Source organism: Perissodus microlepis, chromosome 6, assembly GCF_051167445.1.
Source record: "Perissodus microlepis isolate ML-2025 ecotype Zambia chromosome 6, ASM5116744v1, whole genome shotgun sequence".
NCBI lineage: Eukaryota > Metazoa > Chordata > Actinopteri > Cichliformes > Cichlidae > Perissodus > Perissodus microlepis.
This window is the reverse complement of record NC_140466.1, coordinates 18,420,463-18,440,912: the sequence shown is the minus strand read 5'-3', so window position 1 is coordinate 18,440,912 and position 20,450 is coordinate 18,420,463. Positions and strand designations below refer to the sequence as shown.

General features: G+C 39.7%; 2 protein-coding genes across 2 annotated transcripts; one reads left to right on the top strand and one right to left on the bottom strand.

The window, feature by feature from the left end:
• Window positions 1-30: 30 nt before the first annotated feature.
• Window positions 31-7,411, top strand: ppp2r2ca (protein phosphatase 2, regulatory subunit B, gamma a). The gene is made up of 9 exons (XM_084931245.1): window positions 31-134; window positions 531-628; window positions 750-933; window positions 1,653-1,765; window positions 2,022-2,199; window positions 3,307-3,471; window positions 3,563-3,732; window positions 4,140-4,231; window positions 4,519-7,411. Exons 1-9 carry the CDS (start codon window positions 71-73, stop codon window positions 4,814-4,816), a joined length of 1,362 nt encoding a protein of 453 aa, XP_084787371.1. The 5' UTR covers window positions 31-70; the 3' UTR covers window positions 4,817-7,411.
• Window positions 5,591-20,371, bottom strand: wfs1a (Wolfram syndrome 1a (wolframin)). Its single transcript, XM_084931241.1, has 12 exons — window positions 19,133-20,371; window positions 18,158-18,718; window positions 15,806-15,888; window positions 14,076-14,220; window positions 13,827-14,000; window positions 13,474-13,554; window positions 13,253-13,392; window positions 12,976-13,113; window positions 12,635-12,880; window positions 11,822-12,100; window positions 10,455-10,618; window positions 5,591-10,284 (listed from the first exon to the last, which is right to left on the bottom strand). The coding sequence occupies exons 2-12, from the start codon at window positions 18,711-18,713 to the stop codon at window positions 9,099-9,101; spliced, it is 3,192 nt and encodes a 1,063-aa protein (XP_084787367.1). The 5' UTR covers window positions 18,714-18,718; window positions 19,133-20,371; the 3' UTR covers window positions 5,591-9,098.
• Between the last annotated feature and the right edge of the window lie 79 nt (window positions 20,372-20,450).

The following is a 20,450-nucleotide window of genomic DNA, read 5'->3' as shown; positions in this document are numbered from 1 at the left end:
AGAGACATTACGGATTGGACCCTTCCCCTCAGGACGGGCGCACTGGCGGGTCACCCTCCCTCAGCTTCAGATGGGCGAGGACGCTGAGAGCCCCAAAATCAACCACACCTTCCTGCGAGACTACGTCACTGAAGGTAGAGCAGACGATGTGTCGCTGCCATCTCTGTGGTGTCAGATAACATACTGGTATAATTGAACAGATTAATTTCAGCTTCCTGCATTGCACAGTAGAAGGAATGTATGATGACACTGCCTGACTCAGCAACAGACACTTTCATAATTTAAATTTTCCTTAGACATCATAGACATAAATGGTTGATTTATGGTTTAGAGTAATTGAAATAATATGTGATTTTATTAATTTTTCTTTCATTGCCAGCCTTTTCTACATTGTTATGGTCACTTAATCATCTGTGCTTTTTTTTGCCATGCCTGCCTAACGTTCTCGCTACTCTATCATTGCTGCGGTTTTCTTTTCTTCTTTCTATACTTTTGTTTAATTGCCTCCAATGTTCCTATCTTCCTTACAGCTGATGTCATCTCTACAGTGGAGTTTAACCAGACAGGGGACCTTCTGGCCACGGGGGACAAAGGTGGCCGGGTGGTCATCTTTCAGAGAGAGACTGAGGTTAGTTTACAATGCAAAACCACCACTTTCTGTACACATGCTTTTTAAAAAAAATATCTTTGTACACATACTGTAAATGCATGCTGAAAGCCGTGTTTTCCTCACTGTCTGCCCTGGGCAGCCGAAAGGTGAATCAGAGGAGGTGGGCGAGACAGGGGACTCTGGGGAGTACAATGTCTACAGCACATTTCAGAGCCACGAGCCTGACTTTGACTACCTGAAGAGTGTGGAGATAGAAGAAAAAATTAACAAGATCAGATGGCTGCCACAGCAGAACGCAGCACATTTCCTCCTCTCCACTAATGGTGAGAAATCAGTGACTTCTCAGTCTCTATCAGAACATCATATTGATTGTTGGTTGTGGTAAAATGAAGTACAGGAAGTATACATGCATATAGGTTTTATTATCTATCTATCTATCTATCTATCTATCTATCTATCTATCTATCTATCTATCTATCTATCTATATCTATATATATATATATATATATATATATATATATATATATATATATATATATACACATATACATATATTGAGAGAGAGTGAGAGAGAGAGATTTGTTATAAATAGCAGTTGTTTTTGCTTGATATAGCTCAGGTATCGCTTACACACTTTGGTTTCAAACTACCTCCAATTTCCAAAATTATGGCAGCCTTGCGTCATCTTTTATTACCTACATAGAATTAAATAACATCAAGATAGTCTTTGGAGTCTCACTTACAGGTGCAGTAATGGCACAGAAAAAAAAAATTAAATTTGGTGCATGAATTAAGTATTATGTTTTAAATTAGCTGCAAATGTGATTTTTGTTGTGCTTTGCAATTTTCAATGAATGTAATCATCGTCAAAGGAGCTTGCAAAGAAAAGCGTCTGGACTTCTTTAAGTTCTAGCAACTTAAAGAAGTCCAGATGCTTTTCTTTGCAAGCTCCTTTGACTACGATGACCTGGATGACTGAGAACCTTCACAGATGAATGTAATCATCATTTTCTGGCACGCAAATCCCGATGCCTGTCACAGATAAGACTATTAAACTGTGGAAGGTAAGCGAGAGAGACAAGAGACCAGAAGGATACAACCTGAAAGATGAGGAGGGACGGCTCAAGGACATCTCTACCATCACCTCTCTACAGGTACTCGGACACACACATACAACTGCACACTTTCATTTTGTTGGGTATGCCTGATACAAGTATTTATCAGGCTAGCATTTAATCATCAAATCAAGTGTCTGTCTTTTTGCTCCTGTCCTTAAATGATCCATGGCTCTACTGTCCTCCAATTATGTCCTTTTTCATTGTTGTCTTTCTTTTTGCCCTATGATTTACTCCTCCTGTTCTTATCACCTCCTCCCTTCCGCGCTAAATCTTTTATCTCTCACCATTTAAGGTGCCAGTGCTGAAACCTACAGATCTAATGGTGGAGGTCCGTCCCAGAAGAGTATTCGCTAATGGACATACCTACCATGTCAACTCCATCTCAGTCAACAGCGATGGGGAAACCTACCTGTCTGCTGACGACCTCCGCATCAACATGTGGCACCTGGGCATCACAGACCGCAGTTTCAGTATCCTTACTGTCTTTTTTTTTGTATTATAACACACTATTTTCAATTTAACCAACCATGACCATTTGCTTTAAATAATTCTATAGCTCCTCTCAGACTTTTGTGTGGTGGAAACTCCTTCAATTTTACAGAGAATTCAGCGGTATGAATTAGATCACTGTTCATTGTTAAAGTGTAACTGTATCCTCATGGTAATTGTAAAACAGCAATGAGAACAATATACCTAAACAGGTACAGATTCCTGTCTACACCAAAAGGGAAAAAAAAGAAAAAGTGCAATATACGTCAGTAAGCTTTTTTTGTATTTGATTTTATGGTGAAGTGTCCATAAAGGATAAAATCCCATTTTAATTGTGTTAAGGTACACTGTAAAACAATTCATGCTAGTGTGCATGATTTTAGTTATCAGTATTGATCATTATGTATGTAGTTTGCTTACTAAAGAAAAAGAAATTGAGCAGTGTTGGGAACGCATCCCATATGCTTCTAATCTGTCTTTGTATTTCATCCACTGTTATCTAAATTTATGCCTAAAATATCACGGAGCCAATTCCAGGTCATGTACAGTAATCATAACCAATCATCCAAATTCATCTTCTGATTAATGTAAACAACGTGACTCTGATTGGATTTGTGTTTCCATTATAATGCTGTGTAGTCAGTGCAGGTGGTAGCATGTGGGACTGGCTGCATGTTGTGATTTTCCCATTCAAATGGAAGCTGACCTAGAAAATCATAGAGGCGTCTATGGAAGACGAGTTTAAATAATTCACACAGCAGTACACTTTCTTCTGAGCCACACAGGACTACCACAAATAGAACAGAGAGGAACCGCGTGTGCATGCATATTGGGGATAGGATGGGGTGCAGTTTTTTTTTTTTCTGGGATGTCTTTATGAATTTAGGTTGTGAACGTGCAGATCATCTGAAAATAAAAAGACTGCATGAATGAATATAAGTGATTTGTTTGCATGTCTGCTGCCTCAGTGTGACAAAATGTAAACATAGTCATGGAATTTGGTGTGGCTGTGGTAGAAACCCAGCTCGCCAGATTTATGTGGTGCTTAATGTCTGCGCTGTTTGTTCCTTGATGGCTCTGCTTCTCAGATATTGTAGACATCAAACCAGCAAACATGGAGGATCTGACGGAGGTGATAACAGCGGCAGAGTTCCACCCTCACCACTGCCACTTGTTCGTGTACAGCAGCAGCAAGGGAACGCTGCGCCTCTGTGACATGAGAGCCTCGGCTCTCTGCGACAAACATACCAAACGTGAGGAAACATTTTAAAGAGTTTACTGCAAGCTGTGCATGAGGAATCTTGCTCTCACGAAAGCAATGCAATTATATTTCTGTCTGATTAGTTTTTGAGGAGCCTGAGGATCCAGGGAACCGCTCCTTCTTCTCAGAGATTATTTCCTCTGTGTCGGATGTTAAGTTCAGCCATAGCGGACGTTACCTGCTGACCAGAGACTACCTCACCGCTAAGGTGTGGGATATCAATATGGATAAAGGCCCAGTGGAGACCTTTCAGGTAGAGGATTTTACCTGCACCTATTTGGAAATTGTTAAAATATGATCATTTTAGTTGTGAAACTACTAGTTAGTTATTAACTAACTAGTAGTTATTCATTATTTGTCTGACATAAAATCTGTCTGAATCAAATTTGAAAATTTTGGGTGTTTGTTATGCTTTTCAAATTCAAATATATACATATATTTTTACATTTATACACAATTCATTCAGTTGATCAGCATAATTCAGCAGCATCAACTTGATCCCAAAGAAAATCTGGAAGCCTTTTCTCATTTTTACTGCCGGTGTATTATACATGAGAGCAAAGTACAAGAAAGAAGATTAAAATGGCAAAATGTGAGCGTCCTGAGCAGGATAATGCTACCTTCCCCAAAACTTAAGCTGACTGTTTGCATCATCCCCAGGTCCATGAATACCTGAGGAGTAAGCTGTGTTCCCTCTACGAAAACGACTGCATCTTTGACAAGTTTGAGTGTGTTTGGAACAGCTCAGACAGGTAAGAGGCAGTGGGGGGACAGACAAAGTACAGCTTAAGTAGATTCGGAAGCAAAAACAGACTGCTGTGTCAGTGTGTTACTGCTTACAGTGATTTCCTAAATGCCCAGCCTCCTGCTTTATCCGACGTTTAAATCAATCCCAGAGACAAGCTTTACAGACATCAAATCAATCCTCATGTATTCAGTTTGCTTTTTCTTCTTTTCCTCCCCCTCATTCTACCATGAACACCGCTTGTCTCTTCCCGCTCTTTACTTTCTTTCTCCTCTCCTTTCCTCCATGATCCAGCGTGATTATGACAGGGGCGTACAACAGCTTCTTCCGGATGTTCGACAGGGAGACAGGCCGAGGCGTAACCCTGGAGGCCTGGCGAGAGAGCAGCAAGCCCCGGGCTGTACTGCGAACCCGCCGTGTGTACACTGGCGGTAAACGTCGCAGGGGCGATGTGGGCGTCGATAGCTTGGACTTCACCAAGAAAATCCTGCACATGGCTTGGCACCCATCTGAAAATATAATTGCCATAGCAGCCACCAACAATCTGTACATCTTCCAGGATCGTGTCAACCCAGAAACGCAGGCACAGTGACAAGAATGGAAATATGAACAGAAGCAGACACAGTGCTTTTTATCCAAGTGTCACAGAAATGCAAAGAGTGACTGGAATATATTTGGATGTTCTATCGAGGGCATGGAGAGTGGCATGTTTGATGACATGCTTTGATGCAGAGTCTGTACATAATTGGAATAATCATAAAATAACAAGACTCTTTATTCAGTTCATTTTATTTAAAGGTGTTTAATCTAATCACCGAACTGAACTGATCTAGTACCCATCGGGACATTTGATTGATTGATTTATTTTTGGCTGCACTCTACTTCCACTTTTTGAAGATGTTTGTCTAACTGCCCCACTGTTGGGGCAGTCAATGAGGTGCAGGGACACCTCTCGATCTGCAGTGACTCAGTGCTGTTCCTCACACCGTGTTGCACTTCCCATTAATGTTCTGGTTACCTTTCACATAAAAATGGAAGATATGTGCTAGCTAGCATTTGAGAGGTAATTTCTAAATGCTACAGAATATACTGATAGAATGGCTGGAAAACTTTACCAGGCATTTAATCCAAATCTAATTGTTTTCACTAGGGTGAGGTATCAGGAATGGTGTTATTGTATAGTTCACAACAGTCTCCTAAAAGTTTTTTCTTCTTTGTCATGTGACAACAGCAATTCAGTCTCTCCTTCAGAGCAGTGCTCTGGGGGAACGCACGAATAACTGTCCCGTAATCTTTTCCCTGTTCACGTTGCAATAATAACACTAACAAAACACAGTGCAGCAGCATTCCTGCTTTAATACATGAGCTCTTCTTCTACAGGTAACAAAAAATGTACACACTCTTTTTACTGTTTGCTGTAAATAGTCTGTGTTTTTTTTTAAAGGCGGTACCAATTTTCAGTTCCAGAGAGCTAAGAAAAAAAAGCATTTTGTCAAGGACACTGTAAATCGGTGTGAGATCTCATTTATAATAAGGTTTGTGGAATCACACTTTATCAGATATTTTCTCGTAGCAGTATATAGGTAGTTGTTGCTGGCTGTAGAGAGGACGGGGTAAAATTGTGCACAAAAAACACTAACTGTTTGGTTGTGTATATTAAGCCCTTATTGTGTTTTGATTGCTGTATCATGGTAATCTCATGTAAAAAAGAAAAAACAAAAGAAAAAGAAAAAGAGGAAAGAAACAAATCCACATGCTTACATGAGAAAACATAGCAGTTGAAGGAGGCAGTGTGTGTATTGATGGGGGAATCTTGCAGTTTGGACAAACTTGAATTCTAAGCACATCATTTATCGTTGAGACTCCCAAATTTAAATCAAAGTTGACTAAGTTTGTGTCCAGTGTGCTTGGAGGTTAGAGGTTATCATCAGTGCAATAGCTCATCACAGCAGTAATGTCATGTGAATTCATACTATCACAAGATCTTAATGTCATTACACCGTATACCTCACAGCGCCACATGCTACTCTGCGGTGCGACTCTGAAAGCCTGGGATGTACAGCAGTACAGTAAGGTGATGTCTGTGTTGGATCGCGTGAGACTTGTTTGTTTACAGTGAAGTACTTTATTTTCAAGTGACCTTGGCCCTGATGGGATTAATGTAAGTGGTTTAAATGTGTACTGTAGTGGGTGGAGTAACATAACCAGTGCAAAGGTAGAGAATATCAAGTCCCTTTGCACATTTTCAAAATCTGAAGAATCAACAGTGTAAAGAAATAACTGCTGTCACACCTGCTTCCTCCTCTCTCCCTCATGCCCGTTTGGTTTTCCAAGTTGCTGTTCACACACATCTGTGTTATCTTCCTGTAGCTAAGATGGTTTTCTTATGGGCATATATATTTTTTGTCTTCACTACCAGCCAGTGTTATCATGTGCAGATACAGTTTTTCACTTATTGATTTAACATGTACGACACAGCAAAATCCATGATGACGACAACCCACAAGAAAACGGTTTTACATAGTGAAGGGCCTTGTGAAGCATTATGTAAGCTCCGAGGTTCATCCCTGCAGTGGCGAAATGTAGTTTAGAACAAGTCAGTTGTAATCGCATCATAACCACCAACACATACAACCAGTGAGACGATTTGTGTTCGGGAGCACAGCAGCAGCAGCATGTCGCCATTACTCAATGCTACTAGCGTGTATATCTATCATGCTTTAAAAATCTAACAGTACGAAAACATAACTCAAATGAGGTGAATGAAAGGAATGTGCATTAATAAAATAACATAAAATCTAACAAAAATGTGTTGGATTTCATTTTAATGTCTGTCCTCATTTAATAGATTCTGCTTTTTGTCTCATCACCAAAAAAGAAATATATATAAAAAAATCTATTAATCTGAATAAAACCTTTCACAAGAGATTTTTTTTCCCCCCAATTCAAGCATTTTAATAGACACCCCATTTAACTCCATCAGTGGAAAAAAAAGGCACTCACATTTACAGTGTTGAGGCTCAACATCAGCAATTGTAATTCACACGAGCATTGCGGTTACAGATTGATAGTGTTTATGTGTAAAGCTTTTCATACACCACCACTGCATTACTGTACTGTGTAAACCAGATATCTAGGAAAACCCCCATTTCAAAAATAAATAAATCATTCATTACTGTTATTTTAACTATCCGTCCATCCATCTTCTTCCACTTATCCAATTCAGGGCTGCTGGAGCTTATGGAGCTTAGGGTTGAGAGGTGGCGATACACTCTGGGCACATCGCCAATCTTTCAAGGGGGTTATTTTAATTATGTGTACAATATTTTTTTTAGTACCTCTTTTTCAGTCAAATTCCAAACTGGCAAGAAATAAAAAATGTTTTTCTTTAAAGGTTCGGATTCTGTAAACAAAATGGTCTCTTAACTTGAACCAAATATTGTGTTCAACTCAGTGAAACAACTCATTTTAAACATTCCTGGTAATTCTTAATTGTTATGGAATGAACATGGTGTGTCTTAAATTTGTCATTTGCATACATTTGAGAAATACCATAAAAGGAGGTCTAGTGTGTGTTAATGTGATAATGAAAGTTTTCACAGAACTGCACAAAGTTCAACCTTATTTGCGTCTGGTTATTGATCATCAGCAAGTGAGCACTTCTATAAAAGCAGAGGTTGTGGCAGTTTTCTGGGCTGGAGCATTCTCATGTGTGTTAACAAAATGCCAGAATCTTCCAATGAGGGGATGCCCCAGCAAATTCACTCCAAAGTCACACTGTGTAACTCTCAGATCACCTACAAGAACAACAAGCACTATATCTTAGCCTCTATAGGCCTGAATATGTTAAAGTTCATGATAGTAAATTTATAAAAAGTACAACTTGAGTAGAAGGGGTTCCAGGAGAAAGGCTCTTCCTCTAAAAACAAGATGTCAGCACAGTTTAAGTTTGCAGATCTGCATCTGGGCAAACCACAAGACTTCTGGAACGATGTCTTGATGAGAGACAGATCAGACCAAAGTGTAGATATCTGTGTATAATCCACAGCACCACATTTGATGCATTTTGATATGTGTAACACAAAAATCTGCAAGTTTACTGCACCCCCCCCCCCGGATGAAAGTTTTATGCTGGCTTTTCAAAATGACTGCATGTGCATCATAGCTTGAGAGACAGGAAAATCTGATGCTAAAAATAAAGTTAAGACCAGGAAGTTTAAAGACAACATCATAAAATATTGCCTAACAGAGGAAGCCAGAAATGCATATATATTATCACTAAATTTGTGTCATATATTTCCATAAAAATATTTAAATATGCATTTGAAAATGCACAAATATAAACAGAATACAAATGCAAATATCTTAACCATACACTATATTTCTAGATAAATTTCTAAATACAAAGGCAGATATAAAATCCACTCAGTCGCTATTTTGTTTTCAACAAATGTGCAGTTTTCTAGGTATTCAAAGGAGAACAGCACCCAGCATTAACCTTCTTGCATACAGCTGGATACCATCAAATTACAGCCAATCTTCCAGTTCTTTATAACTATATTATAACATATTATTATATATTAGGTTGTGTGTGTATAAGTTTAACTCTAGCTAGACATAAAAGGGATTTGAAAATAGAACAGATCATGAGTCTTGCCAAAGTTGGCGTCTGACGATTCTTAAACTGCTGTAGATAAAGTAAAAGTAGGATCTGCATAAACTAATGCACAGGAACACAAACTTTATAGATCCATCCAATTAAAAAAATACTATTTTAATTGCATCAGTGCTTCTAGACTAACATCATAAGAAACAAGATGATGTTCTGGAGAGACTCAAATAGGTTATTTTATTTCTACTTTTAATTACTAGTTTTAAATTTTTGCTGACAAAAATGGGGAAAAGAAAAAATCAAATGCAAACTTCAGGGCTTTCATTGTGGTACGTCTCCAGTTTCTCTCTATTTTCACCTGCCTGCCTCCAGTGAGCACTGAAGAAGGACAGTCAAGACAGTGGATAGCTTTCAACTCAAAGGCTGGAGCTCTGGCTCCTAGACGTCCCTCCAGTTTGGTGCTAAACTCCACCTTATTACCAGGGCTCAGATTTAGAAGCACCTGTCTGAACTCATGACTGGCCATTAGGACTATATCTCTGGCTGGGTCCTCTCTCTCTCCACGTTCATCCTGGATCATTCCCACTGTCACTTCAAAGCGGTAGCTCTCGAAACGCTTGACATGGCAGGTATGTTTAGCCAGAGCCTTGAGCTGACACAGTTCTTCCTCATCTTGCGATAGAAGGAGGATTGGCAATGAAACAGGCCCTGATGCAGAACTGGCTGTCAAATCTGCAGCTGTCAGATTTGCAACTGTGGCATTCTTTGGCTCACATTTGGGATAGGTCTCACCGTACAAGCAGCGCAGCCAATCTCCCACAAACACCGGCAACATGTTGATCACAGACTGTGCCCCATTCTCTGTTTCAGCCACACGGACTTGCTTGAAGCGCCCAGTCCAGGTGACTCTGTGTCCATTCAGGTGGCTACAGAAGATTTGTGTCTGGGCTATGCCTTTGGTTTCCCAAGCAGGAGGCCCACAAACCTGGCCATACTGACTCCAAGTAAGGGTGGAGTTGTACACCTTCTCACCTTCTGCATGGTACACATAGACAGAGAAGAACAGAAGGACCATGGAGATGCAGAGTAAAATGAGTTTGACTGGACCCCGATGAGTCAGTGAGCGAAAGACATCCAGAATGGACGTGCTGAACCGCGTCCACAGCCGCAAGGTGACAGGGATCGCACATATTACCAGGGTCACGATCATCTTTGTCAGTTCTAGCTCGAGGAACCACTTAAACACTTGGATGAAAAGCATGGTGGCGAGACCAAATGCCAGAACAGGCAAAGCAAACAGGAAGAGAAAGTAAGCCACACAAGTGCGGATTAGACCCACAACAGTGGAATTCTGGAGGAGGACCACTGAGAACTCGCACCACATGAAGCACACAAGATACGGAACCAGGAAGCAGTAAGTTCCCCGGAAACCACGCATCCTCGCCATGCTAAGGAAGGAAAAACAAAAAGGAGGGGGTAAAAAGTTCTGAGATTACTTTAAGTGTCTGAAGAGTAAATCTGTCATTTTAACATAGAATAAAACAACATGGCAGAGACCAGTTTGAGAATTTTACTAATATAAGTAATCAATATTTCAGTTTGTCCAAATCTTTCTTACCTGAAGAACAGATAGAACAGGTAAACATAAAGCAAGCAGGGGAGACTGAGCTTCAGCACCACAGACTCCCCCAGTGGCAGAGTGGCAAAGGTGTGTCCCAGTAAATGAAGCGCCATCATGTTCTGTGGCAAGAACTGCGTCAGGCAACAGAGAGATGATGCCATCTGGATTAAACCAAATGCAAGGACACAACAGAGGTTTTGATTAACTTGGAGAAGGCTGTTTTATTTCACTGTCATAAAAACATTAAGATTATAAATAGGAAAGAGATTTATGTCGACATTTGCACAACAGCATTGCATGTTTTCCATTCATAAAACTAAGGTTAAGTACACATAAAAACCCTTTAACCCATTCTATGGTTTAGTTTATATCCCTGGTTCTGGGTCTTTTAGTTGTTTTTCTGTTTTGTGTAATACTTGTAGTTTCTGGCCTTAGTTTTGCCATCTAGTCTTCAGGTTCTGTTTCCATGCCTCTCCTATGTTCCACAGACTGTTTTATCAGACTTGTCTTCATGTTTGTTTTACTCTTATCTCCGTGTTTAGTATTTCCTTTCTGTCTCCTCAGTCAATTTTGTTCCCACGTCTGTTTCTCCCCTGGTCCCAGTGTCAAACACTTGTTTCTTAGTCTTTGTCTGTGTGGTTATTGTACTTCCTGTTTTATTTTATTTTGCTTCTCTTGTCCTGTTTGCCTGTATTAGTTCCCGTTGTGTCCCATCCTCTCGTTATCATGTGTGTACTTAAGTCCTCTCTCTTCCTCTGCACATTGTCGTGTTGTCCCTGTTTGCCATGTGTGCCATGTTTCACTTGTTAATTCCTAGTTTTAATCTCCTAGTTGTTTGTTACCAGTTTATGGTTCCTAGTTGCTCATTTCTGAGTTTTTGGTTGTTAGTACCCTTGTGGTTAAATAGTCTCAGCAATAAAGCTGCCTCTTTCAGTTGATCCCTTTGTGTCTGAGTCCTGCTTTTGGGTCCTACCTCTGCCTGCCACACAGCGTACACAACAACGAGTGAATGAAAGCATGTGGTCACTATCAGGCTAATAAGGCCAGCAATATTATGCAACTTATGCCTAAAAAAGGCATTACTAGAAAATTATGTCAAACTCTGGTTGTACAAGGCAAAATAAAACTTCAACTCCCAAATCTGAGATTTCCCAGTATTTACAAAAATATTTTTCCTCTGTTACCAATGTCATGTTGCTGCTACATGTTTTTATGACAGAAGGCAAACAAGTGGTTTCCCGGAAATTCCAAATCATTTCATTAAGAATGAAATGATTAATTAAGCCGCAATATTATTAGTGTAAATTATACTTAGCAACAGGCAAGACAGTAATTCTGATCATTCAATCACTCAGTCAATTGACCTCTATAACCATTGCCCGGCGTGCATATGCTGTGGCATTTGGGCTGAGGCTGTGGTAGCTGACAGCAGTAAAGAAGATGGCCATAGTCGAGAGCTCAGAGCAGGGGATCCAATTCTTGTCTGCTACAGGGAAGGAGAAAATTACAAAGAAGACGGAGAAGATAAAATAGAGGTACGGTTCAAGGTTGTTCCAGCCAAAGTTTGTCTCTGCTTGCTCCACATCAAGGCCAGGTTCAAACCGTGTCAGCAGAGATGTCAGGGCACTAAAGTTCTCCCAGGTCTAGAAAAAGGGGGAAAGTTTACAAGTGAAAGGAAGAAAAGCACTTAAATGCAGGGTATTTAGACTGAAATTCAAAATCAAACAAATTAAAGAAAAACAACAACAACAACAAAATACAAATTCTCACCTGTCCCATTTAGCATTAGCTGATTTTTTTGTACAAAAATTTAGTCCGCAAAGTTTACCTTCATGCTATAAATATTTTCTGATTTATAGGCATTCAAAGTGGATTGAGGTTGGTTGAATTTTTTTAATGTGCTGCAAATTTTAAATCTGAAATTGTGTCCCTTTTTTTTACTTTTTTACCAGTACTGTTAATGTAGGGCAGATTTAGCATAAACCTTACATTGGTTGTGGTGTAATAAATTGGTTGAGCACTATATAATTTCATTGATTAAGGAGAAATGCAAAAATAAATGCACATTTACAGTAGAAATTACTTTGTTTCATAAACTTTCATGTAAACTTTCAAGGTTCTGACAGTCCTGCTAACTGTGTGAAAATTACTAAATGAAACTGAAAGGAAATGCTCACCTTTGTCCTCTGGAAAATACGCAGCGTGCAAATGATCATGGCGATGAAGGAGAGGTAGAAGACAAGCAGAGGGATAACAAAAGCAAACAGATCCACTGTCAAGTTGCTGATGATGAAGAAGAAAATGAGAGCATTGACGTGTTGCGTCGGAATGATTGTGCTCAGCCACTGGACACCGGCCCGTGATGCCCAATCAACAAGATGCTCCTTTATCTGAACAACTGCATGCAGTGGGTACTGCAGCATCTGAGGAGAAGAGAGACGGATATGAAGATGAACAGAGAATATCAACACATTTAAAAGAATATTAAAATGTGAAATAATAATGAGAGAACAGGTACTATTAATTGTGACTTCATGTCCATGGCCCTTCTAAAGGCTCCGGTCTCACTGGTGTGCAGCATCATCCCACTTCGGCCAAAACTCCAGGCACTCTTGTTTGACTTCTTGCATCCTGATGAGACTGACTCAGCCTTGTGCTTTAAAAACATAGTTGCAAACACAAACACATTCACAGCCATGCTGTATCAAATAACTATGTTCAAGTAACAGTTTATTTCTGCTTATGTGAAGTGTAAACCTATTTTTTCTTTTTTTTCTTTTTCTTTTTTTTTTTACCCCTGTACGACTGTCATGAGGTGCAGGGCTTTCAGTTGTGGCTGAGACTTGGCTGCCATTCTTGGGAGTAGCCGGGGCAATACCCTGTGCATAGTTCTTAGTCATCTCAACAAACTCATCCAGGTCCACCATCTGACTGGCTAAGAGATAAAGAGAGATAATTACACCTGGAGATGCAATATACTTTCTGGTCTGCTCCTCCACCCTCTCTGGATACCTACATTCCTTGCTGACCATGCTCCCCAACACTTTCTGGGCTTGATTCGAAGTTGGGACAGGAACCTTGCTGCTTGCAGTGCCACCTGTTGGTGAGAAACGACCACACCACCATTGAGCTGGATGAAAGCTGGTAATATGAAACTATTCATTGTAACAGCTGCAAATATTAAAATCACACAGAGGGGCATCTCATATTTCCAGCAGTAGTGACAGCTATTGCATAACAGCATACTAAAGCCTTCTAGGTATAGCCACTAGTACATCATGCAGCATTATTTTCACCATTCAAAAATAGTTAATACCTTTTAATGATGAATTTATCAAAAATATCTGTGGCTGAGTTTGTCTCTCCTACCTGGAACTGCATTCACCTGGTTGACATTTTCCAGCATCTCAGATACAGTCACCTTCTTCTTCCTGTCTGGGTTTAGCTTCCAGTACATCATCATGGCTGCTTTGCGTACTGCCAGCTCAAACTTACTCTCTGTCGACAACCTGCGGACATCGGCCTCATTCTCTGTGGTGATTCCTAGTGGAAGTGAGCTTAAGTTATAGAACAGAAACATAAAGACTTTAACACACGTGATACTTGTGTTAAATGAACCTTTCTTCTGGATCCAGCAGCGCTGCAGGGTTTTTGCTGCATCCCTTCTTCCCTGTTTTGCTGCTTTAACAAGCCAGTTAACAGCCAGCAGATTATTTGTTTCAGTATCCTTCTCTTTATCAAGACCCAAGTAGTGCTGACCCAGCTGAAAGACAGAGGAGAGGTAAAAGGGCCAGATTATTTCAGCTTACTTAATGTACTGCATGAATGGATATGTATTTAAGCAAGCTTGTTATACTGTGGTGTTAAAGGCAAAACTACAAAAAATCGTGTATGTCCAAAACTGTATGTCTACTACAATCTTTTTCCTAGCTCCCAAGATACAGCAGTGAACAATGCTCAAAAAAGTGTTATCATAAAACATTATGCCATAGTGAAATCACAGCTGAGCTTCTTTTGTATTTTGGACAGAAACAGAATTGCATATTAATTTTATCGCATTAAAAATGTATGTGAAGTGTTTTGGTCATAATTGGTGTATGCATTCTTAATGTTATGGCCAAAAATGTGTTACGTGAGGTCACACTGACCTCTGAATTTTAGCTACCGAATAATAATAATTTCATTGTTGAGAGCAAGTGAACGTTTGTGCTAAAGCTTAAGAAGTTCCCTGAGGGTATTCCTAAAATATTAGCATTATGAAAAAAATGGGAGAGACAGATGGAAAAAAAAGCAACACCTCCAGCTACGACATTCACTGTCATCAAAATTAATCTGCAGTGACACAAAAATGTAATTAAACAGGAACTTGTATTTCCAGTAGCTCTCTTGTTATTTTGAACAATCCTCAAAGATTATTAGATTAACACTTGTTTGTGAGCTCCAATCAAAACAGTTCATAGTAAAGTTCATATAATGCACCAAGAACACATGACTTCAGAATGTATTATTTTCTGTTTCTGTAGCCGTCGGGGCATTCGTCATGTCTAACTAACAGGGGCAGCAGTGGCCCCTGTGGCATATCAAGTGACGGCTTTCTAATATTAACTGTCATTTCATAAACTTCCCTTTCACTCAGTTATTATTAAATGTCCCTATTTGTGTGGAATCAGATGTGTCTTCGTTTTTAATGGTTCTGCAGTTGTGTATTCCTGTGTCTATCAGACAAACAATGAAAATACCATCATAAAACTTATTTTAATTGCTAGAGTGACAAAATGTTTTTAAAATAAAATAAAGCTTTGAATTGGAGAATTGGACGGTACTGTAAATATTATAATGTGTATCTTGCCTATTGGGATACCATAATGCACAAATGGATGGCCTACCAATGCTTCTCAGCATCCAGCTGCTGTACTGATATGGTCTCAGGTTTCCATGTGTTCTCTTAGATATGCACACCCTCTCCTTATTTAGACAGTGGGTATGTGCAAATACATGACATCTGGCAAGAGAATGTTGAACCAAATGTTGACAAGACACTTGGGAATGTCACTTCTAGCCCACCCTTGAATTTATTTGCGCTGGCAGACAACATGGAGTAAACAGAGTGTGAATTTTGCATTGTTATTTATACAGCAGCAGTACATGCTACAGTATGCTTTAACTTTTACACTTCTTAATGATTTGTAAGTATGACAGTATATTAGTGTGTCACACTGAAATTGTGGGATCATCTTCCAAGTGGCCCAAAATAGGCACATGCTGAAAACCAGACTGAGTCAGCTTGCAGGACTGAAAACAATGCCAAGAGCCTGTCTGTGCATGTCTGTGCATGTGCTTTCACTTACACGGGCCTGAGCTCTGGCATCACCGCCTATGGCCTTCTCCTCAAGCTGCTCCACAGACACGTCTTCTTCCTCTGGTTCTTCATCTGCAGGAGAGGACACAATATGTCTTAATAAAAAAAAAATCATGTATATCAATTTTAATTAACAGCCAATAACTTTTGACAAAACCTCAAAGCTTCCAGCAACACCGTGCCCAGTTTTTACTTCACAGCACTTGTCAGCTGTAAAAGTTTCATAACTGTCCCCCCGGTGTCCATTAAGAAAAGGGCTTGACACTCTTCAACTTTAGCCCTTACTGCATTTCAAATGTCACAGCTTATCACGCATAGCAGATCTCCAACTGGTAAAGCCAGGATCTTGTTTTCAATTCCAACAGCTATGGAATATATTGAAATACCACAAAATGTCATTGAGGCAAGAGTGTCGGTTTTCTAAAGTGCTTATGGGAAATGTACATTATGAACAGTTTTATTATTATACATAAAAATCTGATTATACAGTCTGATCTACTGGGACTTTCCCACACAGTCATCTCTAGGGTTTCCTATGAATGGCCTGAAAAAGAGTAAATATCCAGTGAGCAGCAGTTCTTTTGGCAAAAATGCCTTGTTGTTACCAGAGGTCTGAGAAGAATGGCCATACTGCTTTAAGCTGACAGTTAGGAGACAGGAGACAGTTAGGAGACTCAATATTTACTTTCACAAACAAGGTATGCAAGGGAGAGTATCTCTGAAAACACATTAAACCCCGAAGCAGATGGATTACCACAGCAGAAGACCACAATGGGTGCCACTTCTGTCAGCTAAGAACAGGAAACTGAGGCTATAATTCCCACATACTTACCAAAACCAGACAACACAAAAATTGGAAAAACATTGCCTGGTCTGAGGAGTCTTGACTTCTGCTATGACATTTGGATAGTGGGGTCAGATTTTGATATATGCAACATGAAAGTACAATGCATTTTTATTGTACCAAGGTTTAGGGAAGATATTTTCTTGACACACTTTAGACTCCTTGGTACCAACTGAGCATAGTTTAAACACCACAGGCTACCTGAGTGTTGTTGCTAACAATGTTAGCCATCTTCTTGTAGGGTAAAAAAAAAAATGCTTCTTCCAGCAGGATAAAACACCATGTCAGGAAACTCAAACTGGTGGTATCTTGAACATGACAATAAGTTCAGTGTATCCAAATGGGCCCCACAGTCACCAGGTCTACATCCAGCAGAGCAGTTATGGGATGTGATGGGGCAGGAAATTCACTTTATTGTTATGCTGCCAACAAATCCGCATCACCTTCATGATGCTGTCATTTTAAAATGGACCAAAACTTTTGTAGAATGTTTTCAGCACCTTGTTGAATCTGTGTCAGAGAGAATTAACGAACGCGAGTGTTAATTTTTGAGTGTACAATGACACAATCAAATTCTTTTTGTGCTTTGTTTTTATAGAATAAACTTTAAATAGTAATACTTTTTTGCATATTTAACCTTTCAGAGAGTGCTGAACCCCTCCTATTGTTACACTTGGCAGACATTTTTAAACCAGTGATGCTGCTAACCAACCAAATTTAGGCTGTAAAATTGGCTTTTTAAACAATGAGCAACTTCTGTTTAACTTTTCTGTTGCAAAATTCATATTTTTTCAATGACAATACAATTTCTTCAGTTTCAGCATTTTACAGACTGCCTTTGTATATATATTTCCACGAAATATGGAGTTTATGTGATTTGGAAGTCATTGCATTCTTCTTAAAACTGCATTTACACCTTCGCAACTTTTGGAAGTGAGGTTATAAAATTAGTGCACTTGACAGATAAAATATTTATTGTGATACATGAAACATATCATGATGTACAATGAAAAAGGTGTACTATTTTATCAATGAGCGGACATTATTTTGTGCACAAAATTCCACGGCAACGCAACTAATATTGTTTCATAGATTTGAATCTCATATTGGAGTTTTAGACTACCAAAGTCATAATGTCCCTGTGTAATGCCCTACAGATTTAAAGGCAAGCCATAACAAGTTGCTGAGACATTTAAGTAAAAGCCTTTTGCATCATTTAGATTATTGTGTTTAATTCACTGGGGAAAAAAAGCATCCCAAAATGTTTTACAGCACGGGATTCAAATGAGTAAACAAAGGAAGCCAAAGTGGATCTGCATTCTGGATTCTGGACAAGAGTTGTGTTTTCCTCGGGACAGGGTTACATGAAAAGACATTCCAAAGCATGCAGAAGGCTTATCACCTTAACACAGCAACTGGTCTATGACATCCTCTCAGCAGCACTGAACCTTCAAAATCTGTCATTTAATCCCTCAATCTGAATGAAACTGTTCTTACCATCCTCTTCATCAATGGCATCCTCTTCCTCAGCTTTTCTAAGTCTTTCCTGTATGATTACCCGTTTGGCCATGGAAGCAAAAGTGCGTTTTGCGGAGGCCATGGAAGAAGATGTGGAAGCCGTGGTGGAAGTAGCTGTTGAGGAGGCAGATGTGATGTTGGAAGTGGGTGAAATTGTGGAAGTTTGAGGGTCAGCAAGGGTGAGAGAAGCTGGTAGAGGTGTTCTGATTGGAGCACTAAGGGAGGGATTAGTAGAAACGGTTTTACATGTAGAGCTAGGACACACAGCAGGAGATAAGGGCTTTGACTTGTCTAAGGAAAGGGGGGGATCCATCTGTTTAGCGGTAGTATGTGTAGATGGTGGCGAAGAACTGGGTAATTTTCTGGGTTCCAGAGAGGTTGCTGATTTTTCATGCTGAGTGGGAGAAGCAGAGAGGTTACTGGAGATGGGTGAAAGAGGAATTTGCATGGGGGAGGGACAAGAGGGTATATCCAGGACAGGGCTCGACCCCTGGACGTTGACACTAGTTGGTGTTGATGACAAATCCTTCTCCATCTCTCCTAAAATAAAAACAGGGTGAGAGAAAATGCATGTTTTAGCTGGGTAGTGAACTTTCTAAACTCCCTGTTACAGAATTTGGAGGATTCACCTACAGACATTTTACCTCCATAATAACAGACCTTCTCATTGAAGTTTTGAACTTAACAAATTCTTACATAAAGCAGGCTAAAAGTGCAAAGCAAGAAAAAGGCTAATTAAAAAAATATACAATAGCATAAAAATTTGAGAAAACGCGAGGTAAATGAGCGGTGCTTTGGGAAAGTACTGTAATTACTCCGCATTAAAGCATCAGAGCAGCAAGCAGGCACTGACACGAAGTAATAGGCAACAGAACTCGGAACGTCAGTAACTAGAGCAAATCTTCAACATTAAAACTGCGCTATGATGACATACAGTAAAACAATAATCATTACCTGTTTACTAAATGAGCAGATTTCTTCAGGATTCAAGGCAATCACCCTCCTGGATTTGAATGTTGAGTGTGTATTCCATGTTGCAGATTAATCCTCACCAAACAGCCCCGAGTAACCAGAGACGCACACTTGCTCGCTGCCGTCAAACTCTGGGCTATAAACGACGCCACAACTTTGTGGCCCGCCCTCTTAAAACGGGCTCTCACACTGCAAGGACTGCAAATGTCCGTCAAAGGAACAGCTTACCTGATTGGTTTTTAGCTTTTTAAACCTGTGACAGATGCTTTGCGGATGTTTTATGGCGATTCTTTAAACATTTCCCCAATGCGCTTCCAATTTTAAAAAGAAAAAACAAACAAACTTGAGGTGGTCTTGCTTTAAAGTTCAAGCCTAGACGTGCAGTTATTTTAGCTATAGCTAGAGCAGTAGACACATGTAAGTAGATTACGGGGTCCCAGATCAAACGCTACGGGCCTACACTTAATCGATTGTGTCTTTTCCATATGGCAGAGGACAGCGATCCTGCACCCTGAGATGCTGTGAAAGTAAAATAGAAATCATTAAAATTACTAATAAATAAAACCAAAATAATTATATAAGTCACAATTGCTGTAATCATCAGATACAAACACAATCGTATATGAATTAAAATAGGAGATTCTTATGTATACCTGTTTGCCATCTCTCGGTTACTTCAAAAGTAAATGTCGTATTGTTATTAATACCCGATATTCTATTAGATGAGGATTTATGATCCTTTCATTATTTCATTAAGGACAGATAAGATTTTACATCAGTGTAGTTGATCATTATGAGGCATGTAGTAGAGAAACACTTGTATCAGTATACTAAAGAGGACAAATACATAATAATAATAATAATAATAATAATAATAATAATAATAATAATAATAATAATGTTATTGCTGTGTTTAATGTTTGTAGCGGTCCACCTGTCCAAGTGCTAAGGGACAGCCGCCGCCCACCCTCATCCCGTTTCCGAGAGTACATATGGGAAGGGCAGGCCTCCATAATTGAAGATGAAGGAACTATAAAGGGTAGCTCTCGTTTAGCTCGCAGGGTCTTTGATGTAAAGCAGGTCTTTGTGTGACAACCGCAGTTAAGCCCCTAAGGCACATGGACCTTGTGGATGATCCCCCCCAGATGTGGATGGAAAGATGATGCTGATTTAATCCGATGATAATGATGTGTCCTGCTCAGACACAACCCCCCACATTAAAACACGAGAAAGGGGCACACTGGAGAGAGACAAAGAGGTCCTCCACAAAGAGGCCAAAACACGGAATCTAAATTTATCG